Source organism: Staurois parvus, unplaced genomic scaffold, assembly GCF_062004578.1.
Source record: "Staurois parvus isolate SC_StPar_1 unplaced genomic scaffold, SC_StPar_1.0 ptg000575l, whole genome shotgun sequence".
NCBI lineage: Eukaryota > Metazoa > Chordata > Amphibia > Anura > Ranidae > Staurois > Staurois parvus.
Genome location: NW_028318371.1, coordinates 918,149 through 936,598, shown reverse-complemented (window position 1 = coordinate 936,598; position 18,450 = coordinate 918,149). Strand labels below are relative to the sequence as shown.

The 18,450-nt window shown below is 44.2% G+C and overlaps 1 protein-coding gene and 1 long non-coding RNA gene across 2 annotated transcripts in view; one reads left to right on the top strand and one right to left on the bottom strand.

Moving 5' to 3' along the window:
- The window catches only part of LOC149450295 (uncharacterized), a 1,099,640-nt gene that overhangs the window by 671,815 nt on the left and 409,375 nt on the right, over window positions 1-18,450 (top strand). The window lies entirely within an intron of this gene.
- Window positions 11,408-16,462, bottom strand: LOC149450301 (E3 ubiquitin-protein ligase TRIM39-like). The gene is made up of 2 exons (XM_089691962.1): window positions 15,802-16,462; window positions 11,408-12,339 (listed from the first exon to the last, which is right to left on the bottom strand). The coding sequence occupies exons 1-2, from the start codon at window positions 16,460-16,462 to the stop codon at window positions 11,408-11,410; spliced, it is 1,593 nt and encodes a 530-aa protein (XP_089548088.1).

The following is an 18,450-nucleotide window of genomic DNA, read 5'->3' as shown; positions in this document are numbered from 1 at the left end:
AAGAGGACTTGGGAAACAGGGAACGGCGCCAAAATATCCGTATACGTGGTATGTCCGAATCTATTGCTGATGCACAACTACACCGTCACCTACTGTCCTTTTTCTCCGCAACTGCTCCCATGGTCCCAGAAGCAGATTGGCGATTAGACAGGGCTCACCGCTCTTTGGTTCCAAAACCTGTCAAAGGCACCAGACCACGCGACGTCATCGTTCGCTTCCATTTCTTTCAAAGCAAGGAAGCCTTATTATCAGCAGTTCGCCACAAGCCATCTTTGGAATTTAAAGGGGACAGACTCCAGCTCTTCTGCGACTTGTCACCGACTACCCTGGGCAAGCGACGAGCTCTAAAGCTGATCACCACACACCTTCAGCAACACCGTGTCTCTTATCGGTGGGGGTTCACCTTCAGGCTGATCGTAACAAGGGACAATACTCAAGTTGTGCTCCGTGATCTTCATGAGGGGGATTCTTTTTTAAAGCACCTGGGACTTCCACATTTGTCAGATGACGTGTCCCCACTGCCTCCAACTCCATCCTGTCCATCTGTTACCCCCAAAAAGATCTGGACTCCAGTCCGCGGACCCCGGAGGAGGCGCCCACGTACCCCACAACGTCTACGTTGTCCTCGGTCGTCCGTCCCGCTCGTCTGATGATTTTCTGGGGTGACTTTCCGATGTGAGCCGGTGATGATCCCTCCCTTCTGTCTATATGTGATTTCTCCACTGGTCTTTCCTTTTTGGCCGGTCGAGCCCTTGTTGGGTGCATTTTTCATTTTTGTTTTTTCTGGCCGGATTTGACGACCTTTTTGATGTCTCAGTTGCCGTGCTGCTCCCGATTTTGTCTAGCCATAGGACTAGACAACTTGGGTCTAACTGTTGTTCCCAAGTTTATATCCTTGCGGATACTTATGTCTACCACTATGTTTACTCTCTTCTGTGTTAATTTAGTTTTCTTTGTTTTTTATTCTATTACATCGATGGTATTATATTCACCTTTCATGCTAATACATGTGCTTCATCTATTATTATTTTATAATGGCTTTGAGGTTTTTGTCATACAATGTCAAGGACCTCAACTCCATTCAAAAACGGTGGATGGCTTTGAGGAAATTTCGATCCCTCAGGAGCAGACATTATTTTTGTCCAGGAGACCCATTTCAAATCAACTGGCTCCTTTCGTTTTGCCTCGGGATTTTTTTCCCAAGCCTATTCGGCCTTTGATCCTTCCCGGGAAGGCTGGGGTGGCAATTTTGATTAGATCACACTGCTCCCTTCGGGTTGTTTCCTCCAAAGTCGACCAACAGGGTCGTTTCATTATGTTGGAATGTATGTTTGGTGACACCCCCCTTGTACTGTTGAATTTATACGCCCCAAACACGGATCAATTGCAATTTCTTTCCAAACACTCGCAAACCTAGGTTCCATTTCCGATAAGGGAGCATCGTCTCTTTGACGCCTGGCGGATTAAACACCCACTCCACAAACAATTAACTTTCTACTCCACCCCTCACCGTAGCTTTTCCCGCCTAGATCATTTTTTTATCTCTGCCCCACTGCTTCCTCTCTTGGTCTCCTCGGAATACAACCCCATTACCTGGTCTGACCACGCCTCTCTGACTTTGAACCTTTTTTTCCCTCCCGTTATACCCAAACCATGTCATTGGTGCCTTAATGAGACCTTTCTTTCCACAGAACATCTTAGGGATGAACTCTCCCGAGGACTTGACACTTATTTTACTCACAATGTTGGCTCCGTAGCTTCTTCCTCCACCCTGTGGGAGGCTCATAAGGCGGTATTTCGAGGACTCTGTATTTCTTTGGGCTCTCGTTTAAAAAAGTCCTCGGCAAGTGCTAGGGCCTCTCTTATTCATCAACTGTCTTTGGCGGAACAACGGTTATTAGCCAAACCGTCCATTTCTGGGCTCCGGGGGGGTAACATATCTTCGTGACCGAATTAAAGCTCTTGACTCCAGTAAGTCTGCACAATCCCTCCTGTGGGTTAAGCAGAAATTTTATGAATTCTCTAATAAACCTCATCGTATGTGTTAAGGACCACCTGGTGTACTCTAGCAGTCCACAGGACAGGATTCCCCAGGGCACGGAGTCTAAGCCCCAGTCTGCTTGTTCACCAGAGCCCCTGATAGTGGGGATGGGCTTGGAGCGGACAGTGACCAGGTCGCGGCCCCTGAGTACACCCACCTGAGGTAGAGGAATCACCAGAGGTAATGGCAGGTAGAGAGCCTGACGTGGAGAGGCAGACAGGTCTGGAGAGTAGCAGCTAATCTGTGCGGGTCGGATGGATGGCTGAGCAATAGCGTGGTCAAACGGGCCGGGTCGGTAACAGAGGGGTCAGCGTAGTACAAGGCAGCAGGCAGAAGAATAGTCAGGTCACTCGCCGGGGTCGGTACCAGTAGTTCAGATCAGGTAGGGATATCCAAAAGAGAGGTCGAACTTAGCCAGAGGTCAGAGCAGGAGAAGTCAGCAGGGGTCAGGTCCAGGCAGGTCAGCAACGAATCTCAAACAACTGTAATACAGGAACACAGGAACAAGATCAGACCATACGGCAACTTGTGTCTGTGCAGGGCTGGTTTAAGTAGCCCGCCCTGCACCTGACAGGCGCAGCCCAGGTCCTAGTGCCTGCCCAGCACCGTCATAGGCGATGGGTGCGCCTGGGTCCTAGTGCCCTGCTGCCTGCATGTCTTGGCAGACACCTACGCATGTGCAGACCCATGCGTCGCGATGATCCCTGACAGTATGTTAGTCAATCGACTCAAAGCTCTGTCTCCTTCAACGATGCCTGATCTTTTAATCCAACCGAATGGAAGCCCTACTTATGACCCGCAGGTCATGGCATCCCTTTATGGCTCATACTATGAGAATCTGTACAACTGTCTGACCCCGGACCTTCACCCGCCCCTCACACAGTTATCTTTTGATAACTTTTTTAACCCCCTATCACTTCTGAGACTGTCACCCTCTGACATTGCCGCCCTTAATGCTGACATTACACCGAAGGAATTATTTGACACAATTAAACATCTCCCCTCTCGTAAAGCCCCGGGACCGGATGGACTGCCCTACTCCTATTATAAATCCTTTATTGGTATCCTGGCCCCTCATCTCCTCTCTTTTTACCGAGATCTTTTTAAGGGTGTCGTACCCCACACTGAGTTCCCCCGTGCATATATCTCGGTTATCCCCAAACCCGATAAAGATCACTCTATTGTAGACAATTACCGCCCCATTGCCCTACTTAATTCCGACTACAAGATTTCCACTAAAATTTTGGCCAACCGACTGTCCGGAATTATTTCCAAACTCATACATAGGGACCAAGTGGGCTTTGTACCTGCCAGACACGCTGCAGATAACACCAGGAGATCTATTGATCTGGTTGATTTGGTTAACCGATCCTCTACCCCTGCTATATTATTGAGCTTGGATGCTCAAAAAGCTTTTGACCGTTTGAGTTGGCCTTACATGTTTATGGTCTTGGAGAGGTTTGGTTTCAGGGGTCCATTTATAGCAGCCTTGAAGGCCCTTTATTCTTCTCCCCTTTCGCAGGTCAGATTAGCCTCCTTTTTTTCACTCCCCTTTCAGATGTCAAATGGTACACAACAGGGGTGTCCACTCTCTCCTTTACTGTCCATTCTTTGTCTGGAACCACTAGCTATCGCCATCAGGTCGAATCCGGATATTCACGGGATACAATCCCATACCCATGAGTACAAATTATCACTGTTTGCAGATGACATCCTCCTCACACTTACGAGTCCCCATATCTCTCTACCGATTTTGCATAAGACCTTGAAACAATTTGGGGTCATATCCGGCTACAAGGTTAACACGTCTAAAACTGAAGCACTCCCACTACATGTCCCACCTGTTGTTTTATCTTCCCCTCAGGATGCCTTTCCCTACCGGTGGTGCACCCACTCCTTAAAATATCTAGGTATTAATCTTACTTCCGCTTACCATTCCATATACGAGGCCAATTTCCCCCCTCTATTTGTAGCGATTTCTCGCTCTCTGAAACATTGGGATGCCCTGCCCATTTCTTTTCTCGGACGCATTAACGTACTAAAAATGACCGTGTTACCCAAACTTCTATACCTTTTTGCGTCCCTCCCCATTCCTGTTCCTATGTCCAAACTCCATTCTCTTCAGAAATCTTTCCTGCACTTTATTTGGCACAACAAGCGACATAGGATTGCACATTCTGTTTTGCTCTCCCCGCATTCTAGGGGGGGTTTGGGGGCACCGGATATAATAACATACTACTATGCAACTCACCTACGTTTTCTCATGTCATTTTTTTTTTATTTAAATTTTTATTTATTTTCCATATATAATACATATTTCATAACTATTCTCATACAAAAAACCATTTCCATATCATTAATTACATTTCTTACAATCTTTATTCCCATTTACCTCCCCCCTCTATCTAATTTTCCCTCCTCCCTAAATAAAACCTCCCTCCCCCCATGTAAACCCACCCACTCTGCATTGTTCTATTACCTCTTTTCCCAACTAGAGTATAGGATATATAAATACTTCCATCGTATCTATTTGTGGGTCCATACATAAATTCAAATCCCCTGCCACTATCAAGCGTCCCTTCTTAAAGGCCATCAGTTTTCTCAAAACTCCCTTCAGATAAACTTCTGGTCTTTTATTTGGGCAATAGATATTCACAATTGTAACATTCCTGGTCTTGTAGTCTACCCTTCAAAAACAAAAATCTCCCCTCAGGATCTACCTCTCTTTCTTCTATCTCCAACCTTATATTTTTTGCAAACCCTATTGCTACTCCCTTGGCTCTCTTGATTGGGGAATCCGCATAAAACCATGTTGGGTAATTTCTAGAGTACAGCTTTATATTTGACTTAATCTCAAGGTGTGTCTCTTGCAAAAATACCACCGAAGCCTCTCTATGCTGTAGCTCCTTGAATATTTTAAATCTCTTCCCAGGACAGTTCAATCCCTTTACGTTATATGTTATAAATCTTAGATCTTCCATATGTCTTATATCCCTAATTTTTTATTTTTCCCTTCCATCATGCAGAGTGTTGACCCTAAAACCCCTCCCACCCCCCTCTTTTTTCTAACCATGTCCCTCCTCCCCAACTCCTCTCCCTTCCCTCTCCATCCACCTCCCCTCCCCCCCCCCCTTTTAGGCCTTTAATTTGCCTATCAATCATTTGTGGTGTTAAGTCCACCTTTGATTTAATCCTCAGGGCTTCACTCCTCCCAAGGACGGCCTCCCCTCTATCCATATCTCCCCGTGGCCCCCACTTTCTACCAAGACAATTCACAAATGAGAAGAGAAAAAAAAAAAGGAAATAGGCCGGGCGGGTGAAGGAAGAAGAGGAGGACGAGAGAGAGATAGAGAGAAAAAAAAAAAAAAAAAAACACAACTCTCTCCCCTCCCCCCCCCAACCCCTCCCCCCCACAAGCTGCCAGTCCTCTTGTCTTGCAGATCTAATTTCTCCCGGTTCTTCTTCCCAGCCGATAATTTCCGTTCTTTGCAATTTCAATCTATCACAAAAAGTTCTCATATCCTCTGGGAACCTTAAATAAGCTGTAACTCCGTTCTTCCATCCTATTAGACACTCTGGTGTCCCCATCTATATTGAATATTCTGTTTTTTCATTTGTTCTAGCAAAGGTCTTAGAGCTCTCCTCCTCCACAAAGTCTCTGGTGATAAATCCGCATATATCTGGATATCTATTTCTCCATACTTAATTACTGATTTTCCCTTAATTTTCCTCCAGATTTTTTCTTTTTCCTGTAGATCATAAAATTTCACCAGTATATCTCTCGGCCTTTTCTTCCCAAGATGGGGTTTCCCTTTTCTAAAGGTTCCTTCTATTTTAGTCCTTTCCATGTCAGAGTTTCCCATTATAGAGTTTAGTATTTTGCAAGTCACCTCATACAATATTTCTCCTTTTTGGCTTTCTGGGACCCCTCGAATCCTGATATTTCTCCTCCTTTCTCTGTTCTCTTGTATTTCCGCCTTGTACAGCAATTTTTCCTGAGTTTTCCCCATATTAATTATCTTCTTTTCTAATTCGGATATAATCTGGGTCTGATTTTTAACTTTCTGCTCCGTTTCTTCCACTCTTACCAACAGCTGTCCGAGATCATTCCGAATATTTACCATTTCTTGCTTTATTGTTTTCTCTAGTTCTTTGAACATTTCTGCCATCTCTTTTTTGTTTGGTATTTGTAAATCTTTTTCTAACTCTATATTTTCTGATATTTGCTGATTACTAATGTCCAGATCCAGTGACTGTCTGGAGCTATTTTGCGGACTAGATACTATTTCTCCTTTTCCATTTCTACTCTGAGGCCTTTCTGGGGTCACGTTTCCCTGGGACGTATATTTTTTGGTTGTGCCAGTTTGGGTCCCCTTCAGCCCACTCCCCTTTGCACTTTTATTTTTCATTTCTTCTGTGGCTTTCACTTCTTTTTTTTTTTTTTCTTTCCTTCCCCCCTTCCTCTGGGAACTCGTCGTTAAAGAAAGACAGTCTTTTACATGCAAGTCCCAATCCTGTCTATTCACCTTTTCTTTTAGCCCTTTCTTTTCCCCAATCTTCTTCTCAGTCTTTCTCTTCTTCTGGGAGTCCTCCCTATTTCTCTCACGTTCTGCCTCCCCAACAGCTCAATACAAGAATCATGCATACAGCCACAGCCAGTCTCACTCACCCCTTCGCGTTTCTCTTCCTGTGAGATAGCATCGGGCTCTTTTCTTCAATCCATACAATATATCAACCTTTCTTCTTTTCCTCCTCAGGGGGGCACCCCATGGTGACGCTGGAAGTTGTATTGTTGGGTGTGGCAGAGAAACGCTGGGAGTTGTAGTACAGGGGGGGGTGTGATGCACTGAGAGTTTGGAATGCTGGGGATTATGGTGCAAAGGGCTATGACAGCATTATAAATTTATAGTGGAGGGGGGCTGGGCCTCTGTAAGTTATGGTGACGCTGGGAGTTGTAGTGCTGGGGGTGGCCAAGGAGCGCTGAGAGTTGTAGTGCAGGGGGGGTGTAGAGCACTGAGAGTTTGAGTTGTTGGGGGTTGTAGTGCGGAGGGCTCTAGAAACATTAGGCGATAAATAGTGTAAGGGGGCTGGGCCCCTGTAGATTACTGTGGAGGAGTCTGCTGTCCAGAGGGCTAGAATCACCTCTGCCCTCTCTCCCCCATACCACACCGTATCTCTCCTCTCCGCAGCTCCCTCTCCTAGCTCCAAGCTAGCTGGGCGGTAGGCGGCTCAGCGTCTCTTCCTCCACCTGTCAGACTCCGGCCGGCTTCCTCGCCTCCCAGTAGTTTACTGCGGCCAGCCACACACTCGAGCCGCGCCCCCTCTCTCCTCAGCACCCAGCCACGGCTTCCCTACAGAGCTGCCTCCAGCTGGTCTCCAGCCTCCAAGTCCCCCTTCCTGCGGGCTCCCGCACGTCCTAGGGTGTCCGCCGAGCAGGGGTAAGTCTTGTCTTGCTTAATGTTCCTCCCTACCGATTGTATCTTGGGAGCCTGGAGGGGATCGGACAGAGGAGGATGAGCCGAGAGTTCCTACCTCGGACTCTCCTCGGCCGCCATAGTCAAGCTCCGCCTTGTGCAGGGTTTTCTCATGTCATGGTCCACTCATTACCCTCCCAACACATGGACTGAGATTGAATCTTTGCAGCTGTCTCCAGCTCATCCCTGCTCTCTCCTTTGGTCGACCTCAGCTGTGGATGTCTCTTCTTTTAGCCATCTATTCCTTGGCCCCATGCACTTTTCTCTGACTGTTTGGCAAAAATGCAAGGCTAAATTTACACTGGCCTCTGATTGCTCCCCACTGACAAATATCCTCTATAACCCTAACCTGCCAGACAATATGGCCATATCTCGGATGTCTCTTTGGGTAGAGGCTGACCTTTTTCAACTGCGTCACTTGGTACACCCGGTGACTCGTAAGTTACACTCATTCCCAGAACTCCAGAAAAAAGCTCTTCTACCTTCTCAACACTTTTATATTTACCTTCAAATGCGCCACTTTTTCTCCACCTTATCACCCTCATTGATCCTGGGGAAGCCTACTCCCTTTGAACGTTTATGTATGCAGGGTCCCCACCAAAGGGGTATTATTTCTAATACATATAAACTTCTTATGGATGCCCCCTCCTTATCCAATGACACTCATCTTTACATGCGTAGATGGTCTCAATTCGTACAATGTGATATTGATTTATTAACGTGGAAGAAAATTTGGGAAAATGCATCTAGATCTTCTGTCTGTGTGGTTTTTAAGGAAAATATATACAAGATCATGATGTTATGGTACAAAACGCCTGAAGTTCTTCACGCATATAATCCAAATGCTTCTCCTGTCTGCTGGCGTTGTGGTAAAGACCTCGGTTCTCTCTATCATATCTTTTGGACATGCAGTTCCATTATTCCTTTTTGGGAAGATGTTCTTTCCTTGTTACAATCACTATTGCATACCTCTCTCCCACTTGACCCACTACATTTTTTACTAGGTCTGCCATTCCCAGGCCTACCTAAACCATCCAGAAAACTTGCTGTACATGTTCTGACCGCGGCCAGGAGAAGCATTCCTATGGGTTGGTTAGCCTCTACTCCTCCTTCATTTTCGATTTTGTACAAACTTATTGCTGATGTAAGACAGATGGAATATTTGACTGCATTACATAGTTGTTCATTTGCTGTGTTTGAGATAATATGGCTCCCATGGGATACCTTTGTTTCCTCTGTACCGGCCTAAATTGTAAGGTCCTGAGTACCGTCACACTGTTATTTATTTTTTACTCTGCTGGTCCTGATTTTATGCTGTTTTGCTATCGATGTACCTCTCTGTTATGTTTACTCTCCTTTCTTATCCTTTTTTGTATTTGCATGAAAACCAATAAAAATTGTTAATATTAAAAAAAAAATGCATGAAATATATAAAACAACACATATAAAAGGGTAAAATGACTTCTCAGTAGAATTCCACAGACAAGCAACAGGTGGATTTTGCTTTTTTACCACCCAATGCTTTTTTTCTCTTGGCAGCATTCGTTTTCTTTTTTTAGGCTTTTCCCCTCTGTTTTCACCTGGTGATCTGGTCAGCAGGGCTGGGACAAGGGGTGGGCAGGAGGGTCGGCTGCCCTGGGCACTGTGATATCATGTGAAGTGGGGGTGGCACCAAAAGGAGGTTGGGGGTGGGATTTGTGCAAGTAGGGGATTTTGTTTTTTTTTTTGGGGGGGGGGGATTTGTGCTAGCAGGGATGATTGGGGGGATTTGTGCTAGGAGGGGAAATTTGGGTGGATTTGTGTTAGGATGGGGGATTGGGGAGAATTTTTGCTGGGAGGGGCGATTTAGAGTGGGGGGAGAGATTTGTGCTCAGAAATGAAATTTGAGGTGAGGATTTTCAGGGGGGTGGATTTGTGCTGGGGACATATGAGGAATGAGTGGATTTGAGCAGGGGGTTGGGGGGGGCAAATATTTGTTCTGGGAAGGGGATTTCAGCAAGCAGCAGATTTGTACTGGGAGGAGGGGGAATGCTTAGGGGATAAGCAGGCAGATTAGTCCATTTTTTGTGGGGGAGGGGATTTTTGCTAACACATAATGCTCATACATCTTGGGGGGGGGGGGCACAATTCAGCATCTTCACCCTGGGCTCTAGATGATCTTGTCCCGGCACTGCTGGTCAGTAACATACCTCCTGTATTAGATCGCTCCCACTCTGGAGGAAGGAGCACAGGGGGCACCTTTGGACAGCAGCATTATCTGTCTGGGGGGAGGGGAGTGTTAAATGGACTAGCAGATTTAAATACACTAACAAATTGAAGCCAAACTCCAAGCAGTTACACCAAACATGCTTTCCCTTTTAGGATAAAGTTTTTACATAAATAATTAAAAGCTGAGTATTGTAATCACCCCTGTCATTGGCAGATGGTTTGTCTCATCCCTGTAACTGCTATATCTGGAAGAGAGCTTGTTCCTTTGAAAAACAACAGACATACTGGCAGGATCACAAGATAAAAATAGAGGAAAGAAAGCCTAAAAAATAAAACAAATGCAGCCGTCACATCTAAGAATTGGTAAGCTGCAATATAACAAATGTTTCCCTTTGGGTTTAATACGGCTTTGAGGTACAGAATGTCCTTCCCTTATAACCACTTTACAGAATAAAATATTTTCACCTTTCTAGATGACTTATTTATAACAGTGAATAACCATCCAGCATAATCTCTGCTGTTCAGCAGTCAGACGGGTAAAAGGGCCATAAAACCGACTCATGATTAAATCTTCAAAGGGGTTGTAAACCCTTACCTATACCCAGTGCAGTGACTGGCCTCAGGAGATACACAGAGAGGAAACAAATCCTCCTACATAAGTTGTACCTGTGTATCTGCAGTCTTCTCTTCTCTACATCTGTTCAAAGTGCAGAATTTATACAGCTTGTCCAAAAGTTCAGAAAAAAGGGGGCGGGAGCTAAAGTTACATAACCCCCAACCATAGCATAACCCCCAACCTTAATATAACCTCCAACCTGAACCCCTAAAGCTGACCATACACTATACAATCTGTATGGATCTACCAGCAACTACTGTATGTAATGCGAGGGTCTGCCTGGATACAATGTGAGTGGATTGCTCATGTCCGGCTTTCTATGACATACTTTTGGTAAATCTAAGGCTGACCACACTCTACACCACCAAATCTCCTTTAGCTTTACCAAAACTATCTCCTATGAAGACAAATTTAAACAATCCTCTGAGTGCCGGTTCACACATATGTGGATTGGATTGGTTTGAACCGCATCCAATCGGCATGACATGTGACATAACATTGCTTCCTATGGTGCCTGTCCACATAGGTCCGGTGCACTGGCAGTGAGAAGGAGTCATGTGCGATTTCTGAGCAGTGCGGTCCGGTTCAGGTGCGGATTACAGGCTACTGACTTCTATAGGAACCGTTTGTAAACCGCACATGTGTGAACAGGATAAAATCCTGACCTGAACCTTTCCTGAACCTGATGTAAACCTGATCTGAACCGCTGAACAACTACTGTGCCAATTAGCTGTGAATCCTGAGCTTCAATCCGCACCGCACATGTGTGAATCAGCTCTTTATTGGGTCACATCAGGCAGACCCGTATACTACACAGCTGGTAGATCTAAAGGTTATTGTACAATCAGATTGTATAGTGTGTGGTCAGCCTAATGATAAATAACCCCCCCCCCCCAAATTTTGCCTTGTTGGATGTGGAAGTGATGGAGGACAATCTCCTCGGCTGAGATCTACCAAATCTACCGATTGAAGAAATATATTATCTCTACAAACGGTGTCATCCTATGAACCAGATTCACATTTCTCAGCAGATTTCACCAGATTCAGGTCAGATTTCCTGTCATATGATCATTTTACACGTCTCCTGACCCCCCCAGAGATCTTTATACAACCCTCTTCTACAAATAACCCGGCATGGAGGGGCTCAGTGAAGGTGGTGGTGAAGGTGTGGAGGTGTCTGATGGGGTCACACAGATCATAAAAGGACAGCTGCCCGGCCTCATAATCCACATAGATCCTGACTCTATCAGGGGGGGTATCGGGAGATATGCGGATTGTTTTATCATCATGTAATAGATAACACTCATTGTCATACTTCCACAAACTCCAGGACTTGTTATTACATCCAATCCCTGACTGCCTTCTTCCTCCCCTCTCTATACTGGGATAACACATCCCGACTTCACACTCTTCTCCCTCACTGACATCCACTTCCCAGTAATGTCGCCCCGAGGAAAAACTCTGACTGCTTAATACCTGGCCCCAGAACTGAAATCTCTCTGGTGTTTCTGGACGATTCTGCTTTGTATCTGACCAGGATGCAGTTTTCATGTCATCTGATATCTGTAGATTATTCTGAGCTGTGTTCACATCCAGTAATAAGTCTGAAGCTTCCTGTATATTGAAGCATACATTTCCCCCTTTTATCATATCAGATATCCCTGTGTGTAATGTGTGTGAGATTCCAGCCACATCCAGATCCCCTCCATCATGGAGGAGTCTATCATGTCTCTCTCTGTCCTCATCATCTCCCTCCTCAGTATCACACAAGTCCCCTGTGTCTGATTCCTGGAGGACAGTCAGGGGGTCGGTCATGTTACACAGCTCCTCAATGTCCCCCATCTTCCTGGACAGATCCTTCTTCTTTATCTCCAGTTGATGGATCATCTCAGACAATGGACATGAAAGCCGCTCTTCCTGGCTGGCGATCTCCCTCAGGACTCTCTTCTCCAGGTCCTCCAGTTGTCTCCTGAGCTCTATGAACAGGGCATTGACTCTCTCTGTTAGGATGAGAGAAGGAGAAGAAGCGCCTCTAAGTGCAGCATAACACTTTAATGAAGATGAGAAGTAGGAACCCTCCCATGTATGAGGTACAAGTAATGCATGAAATAAAGTGGTGTGGTGTAACATGGGGCAGGAGGGGGTTGTCATCGGTGTCACTGAGCTGTCATCGGTAACAATGTGTCAGCGTTCCGCTGGAGCAGCGTGGTGGCTGGAGGGGGACAGCTGTGGAGCCGGCCAGCGTGCACGTCCTCCTCAAAGCCGGGGGGAACGCACGCTGGAACGCAGCGATGACGTGGGCGTGATGACGTCAGTTACCCAAGGTGGACTGCGACGCGTTTCGGAGTATGCGCTGGCCTGGAGAGGCGGAAGTGCGCTCCTTTATCAAGCAGGGGGAGGTGGGAGTCCAATAGTTGTGTGTGTATATATATATATATATATATATATATATATATATATATATATATATATATATAAAGTTAATCCTCAGAGGGGCTGATTGGCAATGAATTAACCAAATGTTTCAGCAATAATGTGATTATACCATTGTTGTAAGGTTGTGTGGTTAAGAGTACGGGAAGAGAATTAAAATTGTAAATGGATGAAAAAATAAGAAGTTATTAATATGAAAATAAATTGGAAAACAGAGGAAATGAAAAGAAAAAAAAGGAAAAAATACATTTGGTTATCAATATTTATAAAATGTGAATAAAAATAGAAATGGTCAAAATGAAAAATAATAATGTAAAATCAAATGTAATTTTATATATATATGTAAAAAAAAAAAAAATTACACACACACAAAAAATTATAAAAAATAATAAAATAAAAATACATGAAAAAAATATATATACACATTGGGAAATTAAAAACTAATAAACTGTAAAATTAAAAAAATTACAAAATGTAAAAAATTATCAATAAAATATAAAGATAAAAATAAAAAATTTAAATTACTAAAAATTAGTTGAAAATTAAAAAATAAGAATTACAATTTTGATATATATATATATATATATATATATATATATATATATATATATATATATATATATATGTTGCACACAATGGTGTATGCTTGGTGAGATAGCTCATAAATTTAGCTAGTGGCATAGGATGTGAAGATCACCTTGCAACTGTGGTATATAAAATAATTAGATTAAAAATGCAGTATAACCATGGTAACGGTAATGATGATAATCAAAAATACAGGTGAAACTCAAAAAATTAGCATATCATGCAAAAGTTAATTTCAGTAATGCAACTTAAAAGGTGAAATTAGTATATGAGAGACTCATTACATGCAAAGCAAGATAGTTCAAGCCGTGATTTGTCATCATTGTGATGATTATGGTTTACAGCTCATGAAAACCCCAAATCCACAATCTCAGAAAATGAGAATATTCCATGCAATCAATAAAACAAGGATTGTACATAGAACAATATCGGACCTCTGAAAAGTAGAAGCTGCATATGTACTCAGTACTTGGTTTGGGCCCCTTTTGCAGCAATTACTGCCTCAATGTGGCGTGGCATGGAAGCTATCAGCCTGTGGCACTGCTGAGGTGTTATGGAAGACCAGGATGCTTCAATAGCGGCCTTCAGCTCTTCTGCATTGTTCTGTTTCATGTCTCTCATCTTTCTCTTGGCAATGCTTCATAGATTCTCTATGGGGTTCGGGTCAGGCGAGTTTGCTGGCTAATCAAGCACAGTAATCCCACGGTCACTGAACCAGGTTTTGGTGCTTTTGGCAGTGTGGGCAGGTGCCAAGTCCTGCTGGAAAATGAAGTCAGCATCCCCATAAAGCTCGTCTGTGGAAGGAAGCATGAAGTGCTCCAAAATCTCCTGGTAGACGGCTGCGTTGACCCTGGACTTAATGAAGCACAGTGGACCAACACCAGCAGATGACATGGCTCCCCAAATCAACACAGACTGTGGAAACTTCACACTGGACTTCAAGCATCTTGCAGTGTGTGCCTCTCCATTCTTCCTCCATACTCGGGGTCCTTGGGCCTCTCCATTCTTCCTCCATACTCGGGGTCCTTGTGCCTCTCCATTCTTCCTCCATACTCGGGGTCCTTGTGCCTCTCCATTCTTCCTCCATACTCGGGCTCCTTAGGCCTCTCCATTCTTCCTCCATACTCAGGGTCCTTGGGCCTCTCCATTCTTCCTCCATACTCGGGGTCCTTAGGCCTCTCCATCCTTCCTCCATACTTGGGGTCCTTGGGCCTCTCCATCCTTCCTCCATACTCAGGGTCCTTGTGCCTCTCCATTTTTCCTCCATACTCGGGGTCCTTGGTTTCCAAATGACATGCAAAAGTTGCTCTCATCAGAAAAGAGGACTTTGGACCACTGAGCAACAGACCAGGTCTGTTTTTCTTTAGCCCAGGTAAGACGCTTCTGACATTGTTGTTCAGGAGCGGCTTGACAAGAGGAATAGGACATTTGAAGCCCATGTCCAGGATCCGTCTGTGTGTGGTGACTCTTGATGCACTGACTCCAGCCTCAGTCCACTCCTTGTGAAAGTCCCCAACACTTTTGAATGGCCTTTTCCTGACAATCCTCTCCAGGCTGCGGTCATCCCTGCTGCTTGTGCACCTTTTTCTTCCACACTTTTCCCTTCCACATAACTTTCTATTAATGTGCTTTGATACAGCACTTTGGGAACATCCAACTTCTTCTGCAATTACCTTTTGAGGCTTTCCCTCCTTATGGAGGGTGTCAATGATGGTTTTCTGCACAACTGTCAAATCAGCAGTCTTTCCCATGATTGTGATTCCTACTGAACCAGACTGAGAGACCATTTAAAGGCTCAGGAACCCTTTGCAGGTGTTATGGCTTAATTAGCTGATTAGAGTGGGACACTTTGAGCCGAGAATATTCCACCTTTTCACAATATTCTCATTTTCTGAGATTGTGGATTTGGGGTTTTCATGAGCTGTAAGCCATAATCATCACAATTATGACAAATCACGGCTTGAACTATCTTGCTTTGCATGTAATGAGTCTATCTCATATATTAGTTTCACCTTTTAAGTTGCTGCACTGAAATAAATGAACTTTTGCACCATATTCTAATTTTGCAAGTTTCACCTATAGAATAATGACAATATTACAAATATAAAAATAAAAGTACTAATAATAATAATGGTCTATGCATAATCCGCCCTTAGGTGATAATATAATGAAAGTAAGTTGATACGGCTAGTATGGCTAGATAATAACTTAAACAATAATATATATATATATATATATATATATATATATATATATATGTGTGTACGGGGAATGGAATTATTTACGAAGCAGCGGGGGAATGATGCATAGATGTGATCACATTGTTGTGGTAGAGGGACCATATAATCTGGGATGGAGTTGGGAAAATTCAAAAATCGGAAAAAATAATAAAAAAAAATAGAAAAATTAGAATATAAATAAAAAAATTGTTAGACCTGTTAGACCAGCTGATTTTTCTTGTACTTTTCCCTTACGTTCCTGCAGACTCTGGACTCTTTTCTCAGTCTTCTCTGTCTCTGTCATCAGTTTCTGCAGAACGTTCCTCAGTTTCTGTTTCTTCTTCTCAGAAGCCTCATCCAGAGTCTCCACCTTGTGTCCCTGGTGTTCTCCATCCAGCCTGCAGGACACACAGATACAGGCGGCATCTGCAGCACAGTAATATTTAAGAAGCTCCCTATGGATGGCGCATTTTCTGTTCTCCATGGAAGTGGTGGGCTCAGTTAGGACATGTTCTGGTGACTTGCTGTGGATTCTCAGGTGATTATCACACAGAGAAGCTTCACACAACAGACAGGATCTAACAGCGGGTACAGGATAGTGAATGCAGTAAGTACAGAAGATTCCAGTCTTCTTCTCATCTGGCTGAGTAGACCGGAAGGTCTCCACTATGTTACGTAGTGTGATGTTCCTCTGCAATGCAGGCTGATCCTGGAACTCTTCTCTGCACTGAGGACAGGAATAACCTCCAGACCCCTCCTGTGTATCCAACGATCGATCAATACAGACCCGGCAGAAGTTGTGTCCACATCTCAGCATTACAGGATCGGTATAAATGTTCAGACAGATGGAACAGTCCAGCTCCTCTCTCAGATCAGCAGACGCCATCGCTGACAGCAGAAGAGAGAAATGAAAGTGAAAGTCTCCGACACGGAAAATCTAAAGGTCGTCTCACATTTCTCAGCACAGGGCGGGGCTGAGCTGGTGTTGCAGTTTTATCTTCAGGAAGTTTGTGGATAAAGCAAATGTTTATAAATTAAAGGGATATATTCCGACATTTGTGAACTGATCTGTTTTTTTTATACATCATATTGATTTTAAATTGTAAATTACATCTGCAGACAAGACATAAAACTGGGTTATATACCGCAGCGTGAAATGCTATTGGCATGTTTCTGTTTGTTGTATTTTGTGGTTAAGGCTGAGTTCACACACAAACGCACAGGAATCGCTGCATTTCCCCACCACATAGCAATCCCACTGTGTTCATGCCATCTGCTGCAGGTGTCAACCAAAAGTTAACAACGCCCCGAAAGCAGGTTGCAGAACATATTGCATTTGCTTGAATCAGATCACAGGAGTATGAACATCCTTCCGATCCGAATCCAGCGTGGTAAAAAAAAAAGGTGCCTGTACCTTCTCCATGTGGATGTGGTGCGATATGAGCCATACAAAATGATGGGCTGAAATTGCCCCGCACAGAATGGCATGTGATTTGCACAGGAATGTGGTGAGATTCCTGTGTGAATATCATACAATGTGGTGAATCACATCAGTGTGAACCCGGCCTCAGAGAAAATCATTTCCAAAGTTAATAGAAACCCGTCCTGAGCGATATACGGACGGTGTTACTGGTGACCTTCTTTTAGAACATTTTGGTGAGAACTTTCAATCAAAAATACTTGTTCTAAAAAAGTGTCAGAAAGCTGCATGACAACCAGGCGACTAATATTTGAATGTTAGAGGTCCTCAATGGCAGCTTTCTGCTTCTCTTAAAGACCTGGTTCACACTAATGTGGTGAGTGAAATGCAGCGAATCCTGTATGTTTCCCACACTGCATTGCAATTGCACAGCGTCCGTGCGATCTGGTGTGGGTGTCAATGTTAAATTGATGACACCCCGAAAAAGATCGCAAAATGCAGTGTGATTGCCAGAAATCGGATCACATGGACGTGAACACCCATAAGATGTGAATCAGATGCTGGAAAAAAGGGTCCGCACAGACATTGCATGTGATAGGCAGAGGAATGCGGTGTGATTCCTGTGTGAATCACATGGGGTGTCCTGCACCGCACAAGTGTGAACCTAGACTAAGGCCTGGTTCACACCTGTAGCTCAAAGTTCCAAAATGCTGGAGGAGAGAAATTCAATGCATCTGTATGGAGTTCGTTCCGCTCCAAGTCGCCTAAAGCCAAATGCCTAAAGCTGAGAAAAGTCCTGAAACTACTTTTGTAGCTTAATTGGGGCAGATTAGTGCATTTTGAAGCATTTTTACTGCGCCCATGTATGTTTTTGAACATTTTGTCAAGCTTTTAGGCGGATTTTCTGATCAAATGCAATAAATAAGTAAATTAAATGAAATAAATACGGCTCTGTGGTACAGACATAGGTGCTGCCCTAGCGGAGCGGAGCTAAATGCTAGTATTGCCGGATCATTTCTGGCAAGTTCCCAGGAATGCTTCTCTGCCGCACTCCTCATCCTCCGCATTCATCCCTACCTTCCATCAGGACACCTCCACCCTCGGCTCACATTGATCCTTCCCCATCCGGACATCTCATCTCCCATGGTTATCCATTCCCCTCAGGACACCTCAGCTTTGCATACTACCCCCCCCCCCACCACCATTTACCTTCACTTGCAGACATTTTAGATTATTTATATTATTCCCAAACTTGCTTGTTGTGGAACAGACCCACTTCTGCTAGTGTTCCCAATATGACAGTCACACTGGAAAGCACACAAGTTTCCAGTAGGTGCCACCACCAAACCAATTTGTTCTCATTATAAAACCTCAATGTAAACTAATACAGTATCAACTGAGAAAAGAAACAAAAATGTGTGTATTCAAAAAAAAAAAGATAAAAGTCTGGGTGT

Bases quoted from the DNA above. Each gene is read 5' to 3' on its own strand.
- LOC149450301 (XM_089691962.1), bottom strand. From the start codon at position 16,462: ATGGCGTCTGCTGATCTGAGAGAGGAGCTGGACTGTTCCATCTGTCTG. The intron at 12,340-15,801 runs GTCTAACAGGTC...TCATCCTAACAG, and splicing joins AGTACAAGAAAAATCAGCTG to AGAGAGTCAATGCCCTGTTC.